Source organism: Lycorma delicatula, chromosome 6, assembly GCF_047948215.1.
Source record: "Lycorma delicatula isolate Av1 chromosome 6, ASM4794821v1, whole genome shotgun sequence".
Taxonomy (NCBI): domain Eukaryota; kingdom Metazoa; phylum Arthropoda; class Insecta; order Hemiptera; family Fulgoridae; genus Lycorma; species Lycorma delicatula.
This window is the reverse complement of record NC_134460.1, coordinates 161,718,497-161,743,983: the sequence shown is the minus strand read 5'-3', so window position 1 is coordinate 161,743,983 and position 25,487 is coordinate 161,718,497. Positions and strand designations below refer to the sequence as shown.

Sequence of the window (25,487 nt, the reverse complement as noted above, 5' to 3'; positions counted from 1 at the left end):
ATTTCCTCTTTACCTGTACTTCCTTTCTGTCTCCTTCAATCATCTAATCATCTAATCTTGTCTTCTTTGATCTTTTTACCACTTTAATGAACCTCTTAAGACACACTTTCCTTCATTCATAGATCCATTCAATCTCATTCTTGACCGTTCTGTTTTATCCTGTTCGGGGTCCTCCTTTACCAAATCCCTTTCATTCTTGTAATTCTTATTGCTTTCCTTATGAACTTCATTTCACAGGCATAAATTTTCCTTTGTCTTATTACCGATGTTCTTAGATCTGATTTTATTTCTTATATCTTCTTCCAACTTTTCTGCAGTATGACCTCCTCAATATCAAATTTTAAACAATAATTTCATTTTATTTCAGTGTTTTCTTCCTTACACTTATCAGAATGCCCACCTTCCTTTGCTGTTTTCCTTTGTGTATGTTGTTTTATTTTCTTTTCTATTCTTGATTACTTCTCCCATTTGCAAATGTAATTGTGCTCATTGTTCCTTTACCAGCCTGCCCTGCTACTGACATCAATGTGTTTCAATTATTCCATCGTATAACAACATATAGAGTGCTCTTTCTTGTCTCGAACAAATTTTTGTTTTCTTCTATCCACATATTTTACGTGTACCTTATTATTCTTTTTACGCCATCATAATCTCTTTCTTGAGTTGTTTGACCAGTGATGAATTTTATCTTGAAGAAATGCTACATTACATTCATGATAATGTGCATCATTGTTAAAAGAGAATTTTTAAACTTAAGAGTATAGAAATTTTAAAATGCCTTCTTTTGCAGCCATAAAAAAAATTTTGAATGCCTTCTTTCTTGTGCATAACAAAGTGATAACATATCTGATTACTAGTAATAAAGTTTGCATCATTAGAGATGCACAATCAAAATTACAAAGATTACACAATTCCAAGAAAATTTAAATTTAATTTACTTCTTACTAAGATACAAGAAAAAATGACACAAAAATTAATTACAAAATATAAAATTTGATTAGGTTTGACTAAAAAATAAGAATATTTAGCTGTAATCCTTTTTTTTAATAAAATTCTTACTTCATGTAAAGCTAATTAAAGTCAAGAAAATTGTTAATTTAATTTGAACAATCAGTATAACAATCGAGGTAAATGTTTCAGATTTTACTTATTGTATTTAATTATTTTTAGATGCCAAAAGAATCATTTAGAAAAACATGGAATGCCAAGTATACATTGAGAAGTCATTTTGATGGTGTTAGAGCTTTGGCATTTCATCCATTGGAGCCAGTTCTGATAACAGCAAGTGAAGATCATACGCTCAAACTTTGGAATTTACAAAAAACTGTACCTGCAAAAAAGTAAGTTGTATTGAATTTTGAATACTATATGTTACATATTATACATAAATGTACACATTATAGTGTATTGAATTTTAGTAAGTGTTATTGAAATTTTCATTGTAAGAAAAAGATCGGCCTAATGAATTATGTTCATGTAAAACATTTCTGTTGTTGTAGTAAGACCTTAAGTGTATCAGATTTTGGTGACTGCATTGCGTATGGTGGATGGCATCCGAGAGATATATACTCTTAATAATATCTCTGTTTCTAATTATTTATTTGCAATGTTGTAGGATTAATTGAAATCATTATCTCTAAATATCTACACGTTGCAGCACTTTCCGTCGTATTTAACTTTGCTGATTACTATTTGTGAAATGATACCTGTTTTAAGTTTTGACATTTATTCTTAGACTGCATCATGAAGATAAGTTTGCTTGTGTTCATTGTCTTTGCTTTGACGGTTAGGAAATATTAAAAACTGTTTGAAATCTTAAAACTGATATTTAATTTTTTGATGAAGATCGAAATCATTATATCAATAGTCCTTAATACATTAAAAATTAAATAAGATTTACAAAGAAATTTGTAATTTTTCATATCAAATTTTTTTAATCTACAGAAAACTTTCGCCATTTCCGATTTGACAATATTGTCATGTGTGCAGCCTACTATTGTATGAATACAGTGTATAGTTCCAGCTGCCAGATACTATTTCTGTACAGGTACAATTTGCTTTGTTTTTTTTTTTTATTTATGCTACTGTTAACAAAAGTATTTTGAATTACAATCAAACTGTTGATAAATATAGACTGGATTTCTAGATTATTTGAATCTATCATGTTTTATACTACTATTGTGTATGGTGTTATGCGCATTTAAGTGTTAAAGTTATATTTAAAGTTGATGTTTTGATGTTAACTATGTGATTTTTAATTTCTTGTAACTTCTCTGAATGAAGAAGTAGGAAGTAGAAGTTCATGTGTGGGCTGATATGACCAATTTGTTGTTGGTTAGAAATATTGTAACTTTACTAATAAAAGAATCAAGTAATGGAAAAAATTACACTGTACACTCCATTGGTTTTTTAAACCCCTGACTTGATTAGTAACACATAATATCTGTTATAATTTAATTAATGGGAATGAAACGCTGAAATATTGTGTGAACAGCATATATGATTTAGGTGTTCGTTTGAGTACTTATTGGGTTTTCTATCCTCATAACTGAAAATTTTAGTACATAAATGTGTAATTATTTTAGTTTTTGCTCCTAGTTGTTTAAAAATCCACTAAATCTAGTGGCTCCCACATTTTGAAGGTTAAGAATATATATTTAGAATGGAGTTTACCAGTGGTTTTTAAGTGATAACTGTACATTGTAAATTGAGTAAATACACAGTATTGAGAAATACTCAAACAACCCAACCAATACTGAATACGCGATGGCTGCCATTTAAGAAAATTGGAGATAAATGAAATAATAAAATTTGAAAGATTCTTAGGAATCATTTATTTATAGTGAGTTATCTCTTACAAATTTTATAATTCAAAGTAAAAATAAGATTTCACCAAATTTTAAATTTGGTGAGAGCCTTAGGGTTGATAAACCAAAGCTAATTAGTTAACTAAATGGTGTGGGTGAATAATATAGTGAATTGCAAACTGAGTTGGTACATGATTTTTCAAATATGCCATGAATTCCTTCTATCTTCCTGTCATTGATTCTGCCCTGCCTGTAGCACAAGATATAATATTTTTTAATATAATGCTTTTGTCATCAAAGTATTTCTGCCCCACTTCACAAATTGATATGCAACTGGCATCTGTTTTAGCTTTCTAGTAAAAAGCGCATATCTTCCATTAATTTGTTACATCATGAATGTCAATTTCTCAGTCTGCAATGAAAATTCCTTTACTTTAATTAAAAATAAGTTCTTTAATTAGTTGTTTTTCCACATCATTCCATCAATTCGGTATTATTAATAAGTAAGTAACTAATTATTAATAGGCAAGTATAATTAAACAGAATATTGCTTATCTCATTACCCTTGTGATTCATCATTGTTGAAATAACAATCAACATAGCAGGTGAAATAAGTTTCATCCGATATAATAATATCGGAAACCAAATATGGTTTCCCATTTTTAGCGATTAAATTTGAAATCTCATGTGATGCAATTAATTCACAAGTAATCAGAGGTACGATGTGCAAACATATGTTTTATGGTTGATCTTTTCTTGCAGTAATTTTATATCTTTTGGAAATAATGAATCTATATGTTCTTTTTCTTTCATGATTAGTTTCCAAATGTATTTTCAACTTTGATGGTTGCATACAGTCATTACAGTGTTTTATTGCACATGGAATTTTGTTATCCACTGGTGATTCAGTAAAACTGTAAGCAAGATACTTTATGGAATACTGGCAACATTTTTTTTCTTCGAATCAGAAACAGAATTCATGTGTAATAAATGTAAAATTAAAATTGTATTTTGTTCTGTGTTAATTGACCAGTATTGATAAATTATTTGCAGTTGGGGTTGATGGTGGGATAGTCTTGTCTTTTTTTTTGTCTTCAGTCATTTGACTGGTTTGCAGCTCTCCAAGATTCCCTATCTAGTGCTAGTCGTTTCATTTCAGTATACCCTCTACATCCTACATCCCTAACAATTTGTTTTACATATTCCAAACGTGGCCTGCCTACACAATTTTTTCCTTCTACCTGTCCTTCCAATATCAAAGCAACTATTCCAGGATATGCCTTAGTATGTGGCCTATAAGTCTGTCTCTTCTTTTAGCTATATTTTTCCAAATGCTTCTTTCTTCATCTATTTGCCGCAATACCTCTTCATTTGTCACTTTATCCACCCATCTGATTTTTAACATTCTCCTATAGCACCGCATTTCAAAAGCTTCTAATCTTTTCTACTCAGATACTCCGATTATCCAAGTTTCACTTCCATATAAAGCGACATTCCAAACATACACTTTCAAAAATCTTTTCCTGACATTTAAATTAATTTTTGATGTAAAAAAATTATATTTCTTACTGAAGGCTCCTTTAGCTTGTGCTATTCGGCATTTTATATCGCTCCTGCTTTGTCCATGTTTAGTAATTCTACTTCCCAAATAACAAAATTCTTCTACCTCCATAATCTTTTTTCCTCCTATTTTCACATTCAGCGGTCCATCTTTGTTATTTCTACTACATTTCATTACTTTTGTTTTGTTCTTGTTTATTTTCACACGATAGTTCTTGCGTAGGACTTCATCTATCATCTATGCCGTTCATTGTTTCTTCTAAATCCTTTTTACTCTCGGCTAGAATTACTATATCATCAGCAAATCGTAGCATCTTTATCTTTTCACCTTGTACTGTTACTCCGAATCTAAATTGTTCTTTAACATCGTTAACTGCTAGTTCCATGTAAAGATTAAAAAGTAACGGAGATAGGGAACATCCTTGTCGGACTCCCTTTCTTATTACGGCTTCTTTCTTATGTTCTTCAATTGTTACTGTTGCTGTTTGGTTTTTGTACATGTTAGCAATTGTTCTTCTATCTCTGTATTTGAACCCTAATTTTTTTTAAATGCTGAACATTTTATTCCAGTCTACGTTATCGAATGCCTTTTCTAGGTCTATAAACGCCAAGTATATTGGTTTGTTTTTCTTTAATCTTCCTTCTACTATTAATCTGAGGCCTAAAATTGCTTCCCTTGTCCTTATACTTTTGATGAAACCAAATTGGTCTTCTCCTAACACTTCTTCCACTCTCCTCTCAATTCTTCTGTATAGAATTCTAGTTAAGATTTTTGATGCATGACTAGTTAAACTAATTGTTCTGTATTCTTCACATTTATCTGCCCCTGCTTTCTTTGGTATCATGTCTATAACACTTTTTTTGAAGTCTGACGGAAATTCCCCTTTTTCATAAATATTACACACCAGTTTGTATAATCTATCAATCGCTTCCTCACCTGCTCTGCGCAGTAATTCTACAGGTATTCCGTCTATTCCAGGAGCCTTTCTGCCATTTAAATCTTTTAATGCTCTCTTAAATTCAGATCTCAGTATTGTTTCTCCCATTTCATCCTCCTCAACTTCCTCTTCTTCCTCTATAACACCATTTTCTAATTCATTTCCTCCGTATAACTCTTCAATATATTCCACCCATCTATCGACTTTACCTTTCGTATTATATATTGGTGTACCATCTTTGTTTAACACATTATTAGATTTTAATTTATGTACCCCAAAATTTTCCTTAACTTTCCTGTATGCTCCGTCTATTTTACCAATTTTCATTTCTCTTTCCACTTCTGAACACTTTTCTTTAATCCACTCATCTTTCGCCAGTTTTCACTTCCTGTTTATAGCATTTCTTAATTGCCGATAGTTCCTTTTACTTTCTTCATCACTAGCATTCTTATATTTTCTACGTTCATCCATCAGCTGCAATATATCGTCTGAAACCCAAGGTTTTCTACCGGTTCTCTTTATTCTGCCTAAGTTTGCTTCTGCTGATTTAAGAATTTCCTTTTTAACATTCTCCCATTTTTCTTCTACATTTTCTACCTTATCTTTTTTACTCAGACGTCTTGCGATGTCCTCCTCAAATATCTTCTTTACCTCCTCTTCCTGAAGCTTCTCTAAATTCCACCGATTCATCTGGCACCTTTTCTTCAGGTTTTTAAACCCCAATCTACATTTCATTATCACCAAATTATGGTCGCTATCAATGTCTGCTCCAGGGTAAGTTTTGCAGTCAACGAGTTGATTTCTAAATCTTTGCTTAACCATGATATAATCTATCTGATACCTGCAGTATCGCCTGGCTTTTTCTAAGTGTATATTCTTCTATTATGATTTTTAAATTGGGTGTTGGCAATTACTAAATACTTCGTGCAAAACTCTATAAGTCGGTCCCCTCATTCATTCTTTTTGCCCAGCCCGTATTCACCCACTATATTAACTTCCTTGCCTTTTCCAATGCTTGCATTCCAATCTCCAACTATTATTAAATTTTCATCTCCTTTTACGTGTTTAATTGCTTCATCATCATCAGAGTGTAACAATTTTGTATGGGTTCATTCATTATCTTATTGTATTTGTTTTCTATTGCTGATAGTTTAAAATGTTATGTTTTTTTAATAATTTTTATTAGCAAAGGAACGAATTTGTAATTACTTGTTCTGTAAATAAGGGAATTATAAATGTTGAAAAAGTATAAACAAATGTGACATCTCAATAAAACAAATACTGTTCACATAGCTATTGTTACAACTTTTGTTTTTTATTACTGATTGGTTAATGAAGGAGTTTGTCTTGACTAAATAGAATACTTGAATTAAAATGTTTATTTAGACATAGTTTATATTTCTACATAAATTTTATTGTTATATTGGGCCCCACATGTACTATAGCATATTATTTGATGTAAATAAATGAAATGAAATTCATCTAATTTAACATTATGCTGCACACATTATCAGCATTTTGTGAAATGTTTAAAAAACCAAATACAATTAAATAATATCATGTACAAGCCATCAAAAACAAAAGTAAGTAGCAAAGGATGTGTGTTATCCATGTAAATTTAATGGTATGGTTAAATTTCACTACTACCTTCAAGACCCGTGTGCCAACTAATGAATGGAGAGCGTGTGGTTCCAGCCTTAACACACAATTTGACAAAATTAAATAAATATGGAAATAAATAAAATGATTGATTCAGCAGGAATGCTCTACAAATACTGCAGCCCATTAGTGCAGCCAAACAGATCTAACATAGAGATCAAGACAGTGAAAGAAGTTGTTGATCCTCAAGTCACAGATGAACTTGTTGCAAGTGTCGATGTGAAAATTCAAGAAATTCTCTATTCACGATAGAATTATTCAAATTTTTTTCTGGCAATTGTGAACCGTGCTGTATAAATCATAATTGATAGGTTAGGTTTCCACAAAGTTTGTGTTCGCTGTGTGCCTAACCTGGCACACCTGTTCTTGAAAACCTGTAAAGGCATGTCAAACACTTATTAAAAAAAAAAAACTGATGGCATTGGTTTTTTGGGACTGTAAAGGTGTGATCTTGGCTGATTTTATGGATAGAGGCATAACAATTAACACTGAAACTTACTGCGAGACATTGCAGAAATTAAGAAGGGCCATACAAAACAAATGAACATGGTATGCTGTGTTCAGACATCATTTTTCTTCATGACAATACTCACTTGCTTACTGCATTATGCACTTGATGCCAAATTGACAGTTTCAAATGGAATTTAACGATCCTCCACACAGCCCTGATTTGACTCCCAGTGATTATCACCTTTTCCTGAAAATGAAGAAATGGTTAGCAATGCAGCATTTTGAAAATGAAGTCGAAAAACTGTTACTACCTGGTTTACTTCACAAATTGCAGAGTTTTTGTCAAGGATATTCAAAAACATTTTTACAGATATAAGTACCTTAATTTGTGGGGGGGGGGGGCAATTATATAGTAAAGTAAGCTGTATAATGCATATAAAAATTATTTTTTTTAATAAACAGATTGAAGTTAGTTTTCAAATAGCTTTTTTATAACAAAGCTAAGAATGTTGCGTGAAAAAATATTAATTTTAAGATGCATATAGTGTACCCACAGAGAGAAAAGGGGAGACAGCAGTGTGATCACAAATAATGAGATTGTATAGAGACAGTTTATGTAGAAGAAAAGAAAAATTAGAGTTGTGTGTAATGATGAAAATAAACAAACCAGAAAAGATAAAACTGATTTTGATATGATAATTACATTGAAAGGTTACAAAACTCCAAAGAACTTACTTATAATGTTTTTTTTTTATTAAACTTAGGATCAAGTAAGTAGTTTGTAAATGAAGGTATTACTTGAAGCTTCTGATCTTCTTAGTGCATAAAAAATTATAGATTTATAGAATTCCTTTCTTTTCATCTTCAGATTTTTTTTAGATGTGTACATTATTTATTTTTATAGGTCAGCATCACTAGATGTGGAACCACTTTACACATTCAGGTGTCATACGGGGCCGGTCCTCTGCTTAGCAATGAGTGCCACCGGAGAACAGTGTTACAGTGGTGCCACCGATGGTGCTATACATTGTTGGAATCTTCCCAGTGCCAACATAGATCCTTATGACTCATTTGATCCTGGTGTACTGGCGTGTACACTGATCGGTCATACAGATGCTGTTTGGGGTCTTAGTATACAGAGCCATCTTCTATCGTGCTCTGCAGATGGAACTGTAAAACTTTGGTCTCCACAGTCACATTCAAAATCTCAACTTTTATCAACATACACATCCGAACAGGGTAAGTTGGTTGTTAATAATAATAATAATAATAATGAACTTGGTTGTTCAGGAATATTAGAGTATTAGAAAAAATGGAAAAGAAGAATCACTTTACTAATAAAATTTTATTAGAGTACTAATAACGTACAAGAGAGATGATGAAAATTAAACAGAAATAAGTAGCTTTAGCTCTACTGAAAATTTGTTATTCAACTGGCCTACTGGTCTCAATTACAACACACAAACTGCCGGATTGACTTTAGAACCTTAGCGTTAATAACTGCTGTTGAATTTCCTGTGGGATATTTTTAATAGATATTGTTCTATTCATTATTTAAATTCATTAAATATGGTTAGTTTCCAACCTCTGTGGCGTAAGTGTTAGCATCTGTGCCTTTCATTCGGAGCTTCCGGGTTCGAAACCCAGTCAGGCATGGCATTTTTATACGCTATAAAAATTGTCATTCCTCTCATCCTCTGAACCAATCAATACCTGATGGTGGTCCTCGAGATTTAGAAAAAATAAAAAAACCAGTTGTGGAGGAGGATGATGACAAAACCCACCGAAGAACAGATTGTGCAAAGTGTGCTGAACTACACTAATAAATAACTACAATACTGTTTGTTAATTGAATCATTATGACGTAAATTTATACTGACAAAACAAAAATTCAAACATTCAAACATTCTGGCTTATTTGTTATATTTAGCAGTAATAAATCTTTCAGCTCTTTGTTATTTACGAGGGTAAATCAAATGTAAATGGGATTTTTGTTCCTAAGCATTTACGGTTGGTAGGACTGGGCCTGCACTTTTGGTACGCTTGGGTGGGGTCATTAGGAATGGGGAGAGCCGTCCATTCCACACTCCCAGCCAATTCGTCAGTAACGCTCACGATGTTAGAGTAACAAGTGCACCTCTCCACTGTGCAACGCATAATTATAAAATTTCTTGCTCATGGAGGAGTTCAAGTGACAGAAATTTTCTGGAGATTGACTGCACAGTTTGGGGACCAAACATTGTCAAGGACTCGTGTGTTTGCCTTTATAAAGAGTTCAAGGAAGGACGAGAATGAGTGGAAAATCAGGAACATAATCGCCGTCCTCAGACCAGCATTACAGATGAAAACATTCGCGCTATTCAAGACATTCTTGAAGATGATCGATGTGAGAGTATCTGAAACTGCAGAACAGGTTGGAATAAGTTATGGGAGCTGCCCATACACGAACGACCTACATATCATAAACCCCACATCACATTTGTTAAAAAAACATTTGTTTAATTCTTGATCATGCACGGCCACTCGCTGCTTGATAAACTGTTGGGTTAAACTGTCATGAGATAGCATGAGATACAGTGTTTGTAATAAATAGCTCTGAGAATTCTAGTTTGAAAACACATTTCTGCTCAGGCTTGTGAATGAAAAAGATAAAGTTTTGTTAAACTTTAATGACAAGAATCTAATAATGAAGTTGAATCTGGCAGTGGTTGAAGGCATTCAAAAGCATAAGAGCAGTGTCCGTATCCTTTAAAATTATGTACTTTTGTAATCTGACCTCTTTAAAGAACATATTGTTACAGTGATTAGTGTTACACAGCATTGGTTTTGATGCTGATTCATGTTACTTAAGAGAAGTTTACCTATTTTCAATTTTGTATTGCAGCATCATATGTTTACAGCAGTACCACATGATAGTTAAGTAATTACATAACCGTAGAATGGGTGTAAGTGATCTAATATTTTGTAGTATAATAGTGACATGATATCACCAGTTAAATTATATATATCACAATTTCAGTGGAGCGATACAATATCCTAAAAGAAGAGTCATTTAATGGGAAGGGATGAATCGGAAGAAAGGAGTGATTTGACTACATAGAAATCACAAAATAAAAGCTGACCCTCACCTAAAGGAGTATTTTACTGCCCCTCCAGTTAGTACTTGTTTTTATTTTAATTCCTAAAAGTTGTACTTTTACCCAAAATGAGAGTAACTCATTACTAATCATGTTTTTTTATTTACTGGCTCAAACATATGCTGCAGTAGTCTTTTCTTTTTCTTTACGTGTTACTAAAGGAGAATTTTATGATGCTTAGTATCCAACCAAAATAATAAACTATTCAGCCAGTCTTGTCTGAAATGTGAGACATAACCGAGTTGGCTGTCACAGGATATGTTTAATTCCTTTCCCATTTAAAAACATTCATTACAGACAACTGACTGATGTATTAACCGGATTTAATTATTTAAATTTAGTAATACGATCATATCATCAATGGCCACTAGTATTTGTTATTTAGTAGCAATAATTCATAATACGATAGCTAGTGCTGTTATGAAAAAGTACTTATCTAAGTTAATGTAATTTTGTAGTAATGATTTAAATTAAATTTGTACTTTTTATTATTTTTAGATGGAGTGCCAACATCGGTTGACTTTGTAAGAGATGAAGCCGAAAGGATGGTGGCAGCATATAATTCAGCGCATTGTGTTCTGTTTGATTTAGAAACAACAAAACCTATATTAAGGTTAGAATCATCACAGGATGTTGTCAATAGCTTGCTCGGTAGACAGATCAATCGTGTGGTCTGTCATCCCACATTGCCGTTGACCATGACAGCTCATGAAGATCGCCATATTAGATTTTTTGATAATTCAACCGGTAAACTGGTACACTCTATGGTAGCACATCTTGATGCTGTCACTAGTCTTGCTGTTGATCCAAATGGCTTATATTTATTGTCAGGAAGTAAGTATTTTTTTTTTCTTCCTCTACCCAAAAGCGATTGATTCTGAATTCTGTTGTGGACCAATGACTTCTGTTGTCTTCTGTCTCTTTAACTTTCTTCATCAAAAATCCTATTTTAACTGTGTTATTTATATGGCCTGTAGTCTTTGTGTCTTTGATTTTCCTTTGCCTTCCTTTGATTGATTTTATACAATTTCTGAGTTGAAAATGCTTCATTACCTTTCTTTCCTGCATTCCATTTAAATGAACAAACCACATTTCAGCTTACCCTGCTCTGTCCTTTTGAAAGTTTATTAATCCTAAGCTTTCCTCTTGCCCTCATTCTTTTCTCTATATATATATATATATATATATATATATATATTTTATTTCTTTAAGTGTTAACCATTGCATTTTTCTATTCTTTTAGCAGTTAAAAATTGAATATCTGGGATGAGGTATGAAGTGTTGATTTTAACATTAGAATCTAAAGAGTTTTAGTAGTGCGCATGCTGGTAGATTGATTCCCTATCTTTAAGGTTCACAGTGTTAACTAGCAAACGTGGCAATTACTGAACAGAAGGCCTTTTGTGTTTTGCAGTTTGTTAAATCTGTAGTTTACAATTTGACACATGCATTGCCTAGAAAGTTTAATTGTGATGTTCAGTGACAATAACATTTATGTGTAAAAGATGGAGAATACAATGCCATCAAGTCGAGTCTTTCCTGTTACTTCCTAAAAAATCTTTTAGGAAGGCCAACTGGAAAATTAGTTAGTGATGACAGTGTAGGATATTTTAAGGAAACATTTTCCTTACTTAAGTTAAATGACCGATGTCTGTGTAAAGGGAATGTAAAAATGTCTGAAGAAAATGTTGAATGTGTCAGGGAGTCTTTCCTGAGTAGTCTTTAAAAATATTTCAGGAAGATGAACTAGCAGTTCTCCTTCTCACTGACATAACTCTGTATGGAATGGCTTGAATGATTTTCCCTGACTGCTGGATTGGTCGGCTTGGACATGATGGTAGAGTTTGTTTGCAGTGGGTTCAAAAGTCACCAGATTTTGACTCTTTGGGATTTTATGAATGATCTTTTGTACATGTCTCAAGTACCTACTGATCTACCAGAATTGAGCTACAGGATTGAAGCAGCTATCATTTCCATTACTCCAGATATCTTGGTTAAAATATTTGATAAAACTCCTCTCTTCTATTGGTTCGATATATGCTGCTTGACAAAAAGTGTTGACACTGAACGCTTATTGGGAAAAGAGTTAACTCTTTTATTTGTGATTCATTATCGAAGTTAAAAGTAAGAGATATTAATAGTTTTAAAACCCCCTATCTGGTTTTTCTGTATACTCAGTATAATTAAATTGTACAAATTTACTAGATTTTTTAAATTTGAATAAATTGAGAAAAAATTTGAAATTACAAAAAAGTTGTTTACTGTTACAGTCTTAAAAAGGGTGATTATTCTAATAATAACTTCTTGCAATTTTATTATAAAAATTTAAAAAAAGAAATTTATTATTACATATTTTACAATCTGATACATATTTTTTACTAATGTAACATGTGGCCTTACTTTTCTATTTTTTATTTTTTTTTACATAATTCATCTATTACGTAATACTATCTATTCATTTTTACATAACATTTTAAATCTTTAACAGTTTCATACTTATTTTTTTTATGAAAAAAGAAACTTTGAGGTTTTTTTATGAAAAAAGAAACTTTGAGGTACAAAACAAAATAAAAACTAAAGTGAATTAAATTATCATTTAATGATCGTAAAAAATAAAGTGTATATTTTTTCCACGAATTGATTTATAAACAAATAACTTAAACACATGACATGCCATGAATACAACCTGTAAAGTAAAATTAGATAAAAAACAAATTTGAAATCTGTAATACAGATCATAAAAGACACTTAATGCTGTGATTTGGAAATTATCACGTGGATATTTTTAATGAATAATGTATGAATAAATGCACCACCAATTAGATCTGTGCACTACTTATGAAAAGTAACATAATTCATTAAAAAATAAAAAAAATGATCATACAATGTGAAAAAATATTAAAATTAATAAAATTCATATTTTTTCTGACAATTTGATATAAAGTAATTTAAAATTAGGTATTTACTAGAATTAGTAAGTCTGATCCATCAAAATCCAGTAAAATCCAGTAAGTCTGATCCATCATCGTTAAGGGCAAAAAATATTTGATTATCAAATCATTAGATTAGGGGGAATAAAAATGTAGAATATTAAATCTTTTTAAATAATGGACAGCTTTATCTATAATGACGTAACTTGCTAATTTGATCTGCTTCACCACCTATTATGAATTTTATTTTTTCACTGAGTAGTTGTTTTTTGTTAACTGTGCTGAGAGCACATACTCTATCTAACATAGTTTTGGTGGTTAACACCCAGCATGTCTTTTGCAAAAATGTTAGATAAAGATTCATCATATTCTCGTTTATTATATAGGATTAGGATGGAGATTTAAATCTTCACTAATTGGTGGCATCTTAATGAAAATATGGGCAAAATTGACAAAGTTGTTTTCATGTTTAAAAATTATTTAACTCTGAAATTTAATATAAGCTATAGTCTAAACCAACTTTTTGCTATGACCCTTTACTTTTCATCTCAATTTAAATGTGCACTTTTTTGTTTTAACAATTTGACTGTCTTGAGATCCATATGCAGTCTTGCCTAATGTTAATAACAGGCCTGAGAAAAAAATTTAATTGTTCCCAACAGACCACTATATGTTAGCAAATAGTTACTCAATACTAGCTGGTCAGAGTTAATGTAACAGGACACTAAGTATGTAGATTTATTATTTATGATTGTGGTGAACACATGTACATAGAAAAACACAAAATAATATGTCATGTAGCGTTTCCATGTCCTGCTAATAAACTGTGTGCGAGAGTCTCAAATGTTATGTGAAATTGAAAATTCAGCAAGTCAGTGAAGTTGTTAAATATTTGAATTTATTTATTATTTTTAAAAAAAATAAATATATATTTTACTGTTAACGGATGTTTTTACAAGCACCTTTGTTTTAATTCCTCCATCTTTTGAGGGTTCCATACAACCTTTTCATTTTTTTCAATAGATGTCTGCATAAACTTTTATTAATAATTTTTTAGCTGTTATTTTTAAAAGTTTCTAACAAAGTAAAAAAATTATTTAAAAGCTTTTTTAACGCTGTTGATGGTATTTTTTCTGGAAATTAGCCTTGTTAGTTGTTCATCCGTAAAATTCAAACAAAACATTAATTTATTGCTTACGCATTCATTTTACTAATAAAACTAATAGAAGCAAATTTTATAATCATAAATTTCAGTCTTAGGAAATCTAAGTTTACAAGTATATTTTGTCTGTAAACTTTTCAAGTTTTTCAGTTGATAATTATCAACTGTTAATGGATTACATCATTGGCTTAGATTTTTAACTATGTTAACTGAATATTGTCATTGTACCTGATTAATAGCGTTAGTTATTAATGAAATTTTAATTGTAAATTTTCGCTTGTTCTGCTAAAAAGCCATAAGAACATTAAAACTTTATTGCTTTATTGTTTCTGACATTTATATGCAACAGATACTGTAAAACTATGTAATCTTTAATGTATTTTGTCCAAGAAATAGAAATATTTGTATCAGCTGTTAAATGATCCTTTTTTTTTTAAAAATGTGTCTGGCAATTATGGCAGCAGTAATAATGTTTTGCAAGCCGGAAAATTAAAAAAGCGGCTCTGTTTTTATGGCAAAAGTAAACAAGTGGCTTGGCTTTTTTATGGCAAAAGAATATACATACATCTGATTTGCTATTTTTGTTTGATGAGATTTTTTTTTACTGTATTGGTACTTAAGTGTCACAGAAGAAACAGGAAAAATTTCATATAATAATCTACAAATGAAAATAAAGAAAAAGTTCAACAGAAGTGTGAAAATGCTCATTTCAAGTAGCAGAAAATTGCATCCAGCTACTTGAAATGAAGCATTTCTATACCTCTTAAAATGAAGCCAGTAAAATTTGTGAAGAATGCAGAAAAATATGTATAAATTATGTTAAAATTGAAGAAGAGTTAAGAAATATGATATTCATTAAGACTTATTGAAAACAGAATAGATTGAAATATTGCAAAAATGATATATATATAATTTTCAACAGAAATAAGAATCACTTCAATATTGGAAAATATTGAGAAACAAAATAAAGAAATAAATAAAAGCTTAATATTAAGTAATTGTCTCAACAACAGAGGAAATTTTGAACAATTATTCTGCTATAAAATAGTCCACTCAATTTAAAATTCCTTGGGTGGGTCTTCTTAACGTTACAAGATTTTTTTGTAAAATTTTAGCTTGATTGAAAATTCTTGTCACTAATTCTCTAGTTAAGTATGACTTCACTTTACCCCAAAGAAGTCGTTCACTGGCATCAAATAAATTGATTTAGGAAGCCTGTTAATTGTACGCTTTGCCCGATCCAAATTCCTAACTTCTTGATAAAAATGAGGAGTGCTAAGAAAGAATGTTTTTGTTCTTGTTAATAGCGAAACTTTTTATAAAAGATGAGGCAAATTATTTTCTAAGAAATTAAGACAATTTTCCATATAGTCACCATCAAAAATAAATGGTCCAATAATATACTTGTCAACAATAACACATCAAACATTAATATAAATCTGTGTTGTTGAAAACTACATTCTAAGTGTCTGTGAATCAACTCCATCTTTGAAAAAATTGCATCATCAGTAAGTATAATGGAGTGTACTTTGTAATAATTGCCAACCAGCAATGAAAATTTGTAAATGCAGCAGAAGTCTCCAAGTAGTTAATATGATGGAACCTTTTTCTATTGGTAGGGTCAGAGATTTTTTTTATGAAGTATTCACCTTACTGTACTGCATGACAACCGTGCGATTTTAAATTCGTCTAGAACTCAACCCCAGGCTGTTTGACCTTGCCAAATTAAATTCTGCTCTTCATTGGTGATAGGATTCAACAGAAAATGAACAGAAATAGAAATAGCTGGTTTTGCATAAGTACTATGATAGTAATGCAAAGGCTTGTGGATGAGATTTGGGATCCTTCTATATGGGAATCTTTTTCTACATTCAGGATATGTGTAGCTGATGTATTTCCATTACAGTATCCATAAACAAACATTATATCTCTGTATTCTTTTGAAAACTGAAAGGCATCTTTAACACCAGCATAATCTTTTCAATTTTGAAAATATATAAATGTAATACCGATTTCATTTTTATTGGCTTTTAATTTTGCCAACTTAAAAAAAGTGCTTAAATTAATTTTAAAAACTATTTCTAAATAATAAATTTTCATTTCTTAATGTTTATAACATAATGAAATTTAAATAATGGTATTAAAAACCTGTCTTATTTTTTAAATCTATTTTTAATAATTGATTTTGTTCCAATATTTTCTAATATTGAAATGAATCTTGTTTTGGTTAAAAATAAAGTATTTTTTTGCCACATTTCAGTCTGTTTTTAAAAAAGTCATGAATTTAAGAAATTCATGAGTCATGTTACTTCCACATTTACGCAGTGTTGATTTTTTTATAATTCTGTTTTAAAATTTTATTTGTTTACTATAAAAACTTAATGAAGTCTACATCAATCCTAAAAAATTGTTTCGCTATACCAATTCTTTTATTTCCCAATAATTTTCTTAAAAATTTACTGGAGATTTAAGTCAAACCTGTTTTTTTTTCTTCAATTTTTTTGGTTAAAACCATACATATGAAATCATCAAATTATTCCTTAATTTAAGTTTATAAGAATTTCAGGGGATGGCTTCATTTTACCTACCTTGGAGTAGAAATCAGGGTGAAATATTTTACTACTTGAAAATATTAAGAAATATATTAAGTATTTCTGTACTTAATGTTGTATAAACTTTTGTTCATTATATTTTCACTTACGTTGCACATCCTGAAATTCTGTCTACTTCTTAGTGAGACACCATGTAAATGTAAATTTTAAGTGACAGACTGCAATCGACATTAACTAACAATAATAAATGCAGACTATGTACATGAAAATTGTAACTGGTGGTTTATGCGGATAATTTTGATTATCTGCAAACTCAGGTTCAATTACTAAGATGGTTTGTTTTAATTTATTTGTATTTATATTTAAATTTAAATAGTGATTTTTTATTTACTTATTTATTTTTTTTTAGGTCATGACTGTAGTATAAGATTATGGAACCTAGATAACAAGACATGCGTCCAAGAAATTACAGCTCATCGGAAAAAGTTTGACGAGTCCATATTGGATGTAGCATTCCATCCATCACGTCCTTATATAGCAACAGCTGGTGCTGATGGGCTTGCCAAAGTATTTGTTTAAAAAATCAACTGCTGTAAATATAATCTATGGAAGAAAGAACAAATAAAGAAATGCTGTTGATGGCATTATTACTGTTGTAATATAAAATAATGGTATCAGTGTGTGCTAGAAAGCCTAGTGTGTCATAAGGTCATATATCTTGCACATACTGGTGATGCCGTTGCTGTTGTTGATCTTACCTTCGTAGCGAAAATAAATACTAACATGTGACACACTGTTGCTCCTATACATTATTATTACAGCATGATGATAACTCTCTTGTTAGGGTGTGTAAATATGCGTGTGTGCATGTGTGAGTAAGTTCTGAGCATGTGTGTTCATACTACACTCATAAAATACATGTAACGACTGTATTATTTTAATAATTATAATAATTATTGATTATGTTGAAAATAATAATATAATTAAAATGAGTGTATTACAAACTGCAATAATGCATGTACTATAAGTTAAGACTAAAGAGTATGCATTATGATCAATATTAGTAATGAATAAAGACTAAAGGTCTGCTGAAAGAAAGAATAGAGGTTGTGTGTATGTATGTATATGTATATGTGTTTATGTGTGTGTGATAAAAACTATCTGTTTTTGGGTATTTATTTTGTGAGTTATGTCAGTGATGTGGTGTAATATTCATGTATGAGTTTCAGAGAAATATGTATATTAGCATAAGCATAGTCTGTATTTAGTATTTTCATATTTGTAATAATAATTAAACAAAAAGAAGCTAAATTAATAAATAGATATATTGATGTGACACCATTTCTTGCCTTGTCTTGAAAACTGTTAATCGATACATTAAATATTTATATTAATAATTACTAGTACACAGTGATACCACTACTGCTGTTATGAGACAGTAAGTACAGTGATGGTACGGTTGAGAGTCAAATTGCCCCTGAGGTGTGCAGGATAGAGTGAAAGAGATGTTTTGAAAGAGCCTCAAATATGATCTGTATACTGAGGTATGTGTGAATGATGGATTAATAAATGTAGTATTGGACTGAGCTCTTTTACCCTTTCCTTTGCTCTATATGTTTTTTGCATGCACAGTCCACGTACAATTTTGTTCTTGTTGAACTATAAAATTTTATGTGCTTGTGCACTCAGCATTTAAATGATTGAAAAACTGTGCTTCCATTTATATTTTTATTAAAAATTAAATGATTTATTTACAAACTAAGTAATCTTTAGTGTCGTAAAACTATCAGCGTACCATTATTAATATTTGTGTAGGCCTATTGATAAAACAAAGTTATTTATTTGTTCAACCTGGGAGCATAAGTTTCTTTTGTTAATTTGTGTGTGTGGTGTTATATGATTTAAGTTAAGAATGAAAAATTGTTTTAAAATTTTATTTAATACATAAATAAATTAAATAATCCTTTTTAAATACTGTTTCAAGAGTAACATAAAAATTTGAAAATTTAAATTAAATAATTAAATGAATTGTCTAAAAGATTAAAAATAATTTGTATGTATTTTAACAGGTTGGCACCCAAAATGATTTTCTAAATTTTTTTTTTTTTTTATGAATTTGCATTTTCTTTTCTCTCATTTACCAATGATGTGTGCAGTATTTTTTATTTGAATAGGTTTTTATTTTATTTTACCAATAACATTGTTATTTATTATAATTAATTAAATTAAAACTGTAATATTATTATTATTCCCCCAGAAAGATAAGGTTATGGCAAAAATTTGTTAAATTAAAAATAATAGTGTATTTGATATGAAGATTGAATGAGAATCAATATGTGCAGAAAAATTATTTGGTCTAAGCAGTTTTATTTATATATTACACAATTGTATGATTTAAATGAACGAGATAGTAATTATTTCTGCCCACTTCATAAAAGTATGAACAGTTTATTCATTTTTTGCTATATTGAAAAATAATTTTGTTTGTTTAGAAAAATAATTTAATGTGCTTTCATCATATTTACTTTCACTTCAATCATTTGGAATTTTAATTAAATTAGTTCTACTGAAGTATAATGTTAATATGTTTGCTGCTGTTCTGGTTCCTGGTGCTAGGAAAGGTTATTCAATAAAGTGCAATGTTATAATTGCCTGCCTTAATGATAATGCTTTTCCCATCCCCGGGGTGCAGAACATATCCAATAACACAATAACGCAGTTGATACTTATAACAGTATCTGCTGAATCAAGTTGTACTTTTCTGCTATGTTTAGTTTTATCCTATTGTTTGTTGTTAATTTAATTTTGTTTCACTATTCTTTCACTAATTTATTAATTACATTCTAAAAAATTCTGTATTAATAATTTAAGAATTCAAAAAAAAATGTGCAAAAAGTCATTAAAAAACTCAGGTAATGTAAGAATTAACGCTAGACAGTAAGATTCATTAACACTTTAATAATATTCTAACTTAGCTTTTTAAAATTTTTACAGTTTAAATAGAAGTGTGGTACGAATTAAAACACTCCAGACAATAACTTGAATTGCCTTCACAGACTTTGCAGAAAGATGTCACCTTACAGGCTTTTCTGTCAGCTTCTTTGCTATTCATTGATTCCACAAATTCTGGTAGCAATCGCCGGATGGTTTTTTTTTTTCGCCTGGACCTTCAGGTTTTACTAACTTGTGACAAAGTCTCTTGCCTACTCTTTTTTCCATGTCAATTGTTTTTGATTTACTTACCAAACTATTTGCTAACACCCTTGTAAATTCTGTTATTGTCATTTTTTTGTTGTTACCTGATATCATTTTATAAATGATCCAGGCATTAACAGTTGCAAGTAAAAATTAATTCAAGTGTGACCTTGTGGTCACAAACAGCCTTGTCAAATACAAGGCTGTTTGTCTTGCCATTTAATGGCTTCAATTTTTTTCTTTTCTAGGCTGACGAATTTCCCCCATGTCTTAATTTCAGTTGACTTATTTCTTTGGGGACTCCTTTTCTATTACTTCGCAAGGTACCGCAGTATGCAATTTTCATTTTTAATAATTTCTCTGCCAGAGATACATATCGCTGACAATTGCATAAATATGCAATTATGAAATTTATTCATCAGAATCATAAGCATTTATTTTTACCATTAGGCCTAACCAGATACTGGTTATTATTCAAACAAAAAAACCTTGACAACAAATATGAAATAACCAAATTATATGATGTTCGTAAGTTATAAAAAGACTAAATTAAATTGTTGATGCATCCTTACCCTGGAGGTAGAAATCGCAACTAAATAATGTGTAGAAACCACAGTGTGTTTTGTACCTCCCAGAAGGTAAATATTTACAAAAGACCTTTAAAATCTGTTATTTGTTGCTATAACATTTGCTATACATTTCTATAATAAAATATCATTTTAAAGAGAAAAAAAGCAGCTGCTCAGGTGAGTTTTCAGTCAAACCCAGCCACACTAAATGCAAGGTAGGTTCTGGTCTCCAGGGATTGGGACAGCACTCTCTAAAATGGGATTAAAATAATTCCACAGTAAATGTGTGTTAATAACTGTGATAGGAGTACTGAGGTATGATGTAATTATTCCTCCACTCCTTGCTTGTTAAAAAAATATTTTTTTAGATGAATTAAACTTTTTTAAATAAATTTTGTGGTTACAAAGTAAAATTATTTTTTTAAAAAAGCTTAAAACATTTTTCTTGAAAGAAAAAAGACACAAGAAAAAGGTAGCAAGGTGTTATTTGCAAGTTTATTATGTACCGTCTTCCTGAATTAGCCTTTTTATTTTTTTACTCAGTTTTCACTTTCTTATTAAAGGCAATTTTAATATAAAATGGAACTGTGTTTAAAGAAAGAAATGTGAACTGTTTATTTTTTTCCAATATGGAAAATGAAAATAGAAAAAATACAACTTATAAAATAGTTTATAAATGCAAAATTTGTAAAGAGCCTGTAATTATATGTCCAATTAGTTTTTAAAACTATCTTCTTTTAGAAATCAGCAACTCTGGCTGTATAAAACTCAGGTTAAATCGGCCTAATTCTTAATGGACGTGATTAATTGGATTAAACTACTTGGCATTATTATTTTCTTGATATATATATATATATATATATAAACAAAAATTTTATTTTAGTTTCTTCCATGAGGTCATTTTTTTATATTGTATTATCTGTTTTGCGATCATTCTGTATCATGGCATATTGTGAAATATCATTTGTATTGTGACCATTTTTTTTGTTACTGGTTTCTCTCTTCTCTTTATTGAACTGTCAACAGTAGGAATATCCTACTTATAAAATATTAATTGGCATGTGAGTGTTTTAAGGTTGTTAATTATTAATTTAGCTTGATATAAAAGAACAAAAATCAATTAATATTGTACTACTTTTTCATTAAGATAGATTTCAGTTCAAGCTGATAATTAGTGGTTCAGTCAGACTGAGGTTCTTCCTGAACCTTCAAGAGTTTAAATCAGTAATAGTTATATCAGCATCAAAACAAGAGCATAATTCTAATCTAGCATTTTACTTGGTTATAATGCAAAAAAAAATTTGTTGATTACAGAATTCATATTAAATTGTGTTTTACAGGAATGCATAACTAGACTTAAAGAAATATACACCTACCCGACATTAAGAAGATGATTTAAACAAAAGTATTAGAAATTCACCCTAAAAACTGTTGCCATTTTTTTTATTTATAAAAAATTAGTTGATTTAGTTCAGTTGTATTTAAATAAAATTAATAATTTACAGAGATGCCTAGACCCTTTCCAGAGACTTGAACATTGCTCACTGCTTTTCTAACAGGCTATCCAGTTAAAAAATGCCCATACTAATATTTCACTTTTTTCAAACTATACAAAAAAGAAACAAAAAATAATTTGAACTAAAAATAAAATAGCTCTTGTAATATTTACAATAAATTGAAATTCGTAAGACAATTTTTTTACTCATTTATGAGCAGAATATTTGATCATGTTAAACAATTTATCATATATAGAATAATATTTGAAAATTGTCTGATTTACTGTTGTACGTTCATTGTGTTAAATAATACGGGAAATTCGGCTTTGATGCTGAAACTATCGCTTTTGTATTATCACTCGTATTAGTGAGTAATAATAGTTAATTTTTTAGCATACTGTAAATATTTTAAACAGTAATTCAAAACAAATCCCCTCTTTTTTTTGTAAATAGATGAATTTGCTTGTTTTTTTTAATGAACTATCTGGATACAGTTTAACAAGGAAACATTTACCTTAAACATACTTGATTATGCAGGAATGAAATCCAGCAGAAGTATACATTGTTGTAGTTTTGCAAAAGTGCTTTCAGTATTATTTACTTGCATTAAGAATGATGTAATTCTTTAAAGAATCAGTTTCACTAAAATCTTAATTTTTGTTTTACGTTAACTGTGGTACAAGTGTTAGCATTTGTGTCCCTCATCTAGAAGCTTCAGAGTTCAAATTCTCATCAGATGTGGTGTTGTTTTTATCATGTCCATCTAGAAGCTTGTGAGTTCAAATCCTGGTCAGACATGGTGGTTTTTCATAACTCTAATTTCATCCAGCGTTAAGTGACTGGTATTAGGGTGTCAACCTGTTATTACTGGATAAAATTGAGTATTCTCTAGGAAACTGTGAATAAAACTGATTACTAAAAAACTCTATACTGCTACATTATATGTCTGAATTGTAAGTGTTGTGGGTGAGAGTCGCAACTGCTAATAACTGTGTTAATTGCTAATTAATAAATAATGTGCTCTTGAAATTGTTGGGTTGTAACTAATTTCTAATCTTAATTTTGGGAATTGAAATGTAATAGAAAAAAAAAGTTATGTCTAGATATAAATTTTGTATTTGGGAAGGTAACATATATATATATATATATGTAATTATTATGATATATTCAGGAACTGATGTTATTAGTAGTATACTCTGATGTTGATAGGCATCATCTTTCAGTCTTATTTTGTTAAAAAGCATTTCAGGGTGACTGTGTCATATCATTTGATGTATAATTGCTGCTGTCATGTACCGAATAGACTTTATAACGAATAACTTTTAAAATTTTAACTTATTAAGTTGATATATTTTTATTATATTTAATAAAAATATGTTATAAAACTAGAAGTACTTAAGTTATTTGCTTTTATTATTTATTTTCTGTTTATCTTTTAACCGAATCATATAATTTGTTGTACCATCTCTTCTGAATCATTCAAAACATCATTCAATTATTTTCACATCTGATATTAATTTTATATAACCTAACTGAAAAGAGATTACTATTATATTGATTATTGTTGCCGCATAATTACTATTATTGACTATTATTGCCACAGATGCAAACTGCACATAATAAAATTGTACCCAGCATTGTTTATTCTGGTTATCTTAGGAGTCTATTATTTATCAGTCTTATAAAAATTGTTGATTTCCAGGAAACCATTCTCTAAAACATTGCAGGTTTGAGGAAGCATCAGTTTCTGATGCTTCTTCAGCGTGACTGTTAAACAAGTTTGAAAAGAAATTAATGTGGTGTCCTATAATTTATGGGATTTTACTAATAACAGGATGTACACTGATGACAGGTCATTTACAGCAATGTATCATGTGGATTTTGGTACATGTTCTTAACTATTAGTACTACTGTGATTCTTTGTATACGCAGTTAATCGAGAGCGAGTTAAATTATAAATATTTTACTTCAGAGGATTGATTACACTTAATGTAGGGATGAGATTTATTATTTTTTTTTTGTTGTATTAATTTGTGTATTAAATACAATAAATCTGTATTGTGTTTGATAGCTGATAGTTTTTGTTTGTATATATTTTTAAATAATTATCATTTGAGCTTATTTTAATATGTTTATATAAATTATTTTTAAAAAAATTAGTCTTTTATGTAGACAAATTTCTTTTTGTCTATATTCTTCTTTAAAATTGATTGATAAAAAAATGTTTAAAATTGATTTTATTTTATTTTATTTTCTTTTTTTTTATAAAAGTATCCTTTGATTATAATTACCATATTTTTTTGTTGAAAAACCCTTTTTTATTATATAGTATATTTGGTATTTTTATTAATTATTATATTAGTTGTTTATTGTACTTTGTATAAAAATTTGAACGGTATGTTTGAGATGTCATATTTAAATCACATTTACTTGATCTTCAAATTTTGTTCCTTTTATTTTTGATGAGTTTATTTTCTGTTAGCTAATATTAATGGCTATCTGGATAATTTTCCTTAATTTTTTTTTTTTTTTGCTTCTGTCAACAATGGTTTTGTTTTGTTGATAATTTTATGATTTACCTAAAATGCACACATGCTGTTGTAACCATAACTAGATATGTATTTTTAAAAAAAAGATATAATTATTTATCATCTCATATTATTACCATCATTATTACTTAACTATCAACATTCGATGAAAAGATTGTTTTTAATGGTAATATAATAAATATTATCAAGAAACCACTTAACAGTTGTGTTATGTGAAATGCCGACATTCAGCGAGTGTACAAAGAAAATGTATGCTCTGTCCATGGTGAAGGCAGTAGATGCACTTCTCTTGCACAAGTCCTATATTTGTATTAATCACAGTATATATTAAAATTTCTATTATTATTATTATTATATGTGATCATTTTTCAATATTATTGCAGTTGAAAAATGTTAGAAAGTCAATACTTTATTAAGAATGGAATAAACTCTAATATAGCAAAAGAAACAAATTCAAATGCAGCTCAGTGGTATCTCTCAAGA

At 29.7% G+C, this 25,487-nt stretch overlaps 1 protein-coding gene across 1 annotated transcript in view; it reads left to right on the top strand.

Moving 5' to 3' along the window:
* Cka (Connector of kinase to AP-1) overlaps positions 1-24,566 on the top strand; it is a 54,142-nt gene extending 29,576 nt beyond the window's left edge. The window contains exons 8-11 of the mRNA XM_075368921.1: positions 1,171-1,340; positions 8,319-8,653; positions 11,050-11,385; positions 17,605-24,566. Of these exons, the coding sequence (XP_075225036.1) occupies positions 1,171-1,340; positions 8,319-8,653; positions 11,050-11,385; positions 17,605-17,774 (1,011 nt within the window). The 3' untranslated portion in view covers positions 17,775-24,566. The remainder of the gene's footprint in view (positions 1-1,170; positions 1,341-8,318; positions 8,654-11,049; positions 11,386-17,604) is intronic.
* Positions 24,567-25,487: the final 921 nt, after the last annotated feature.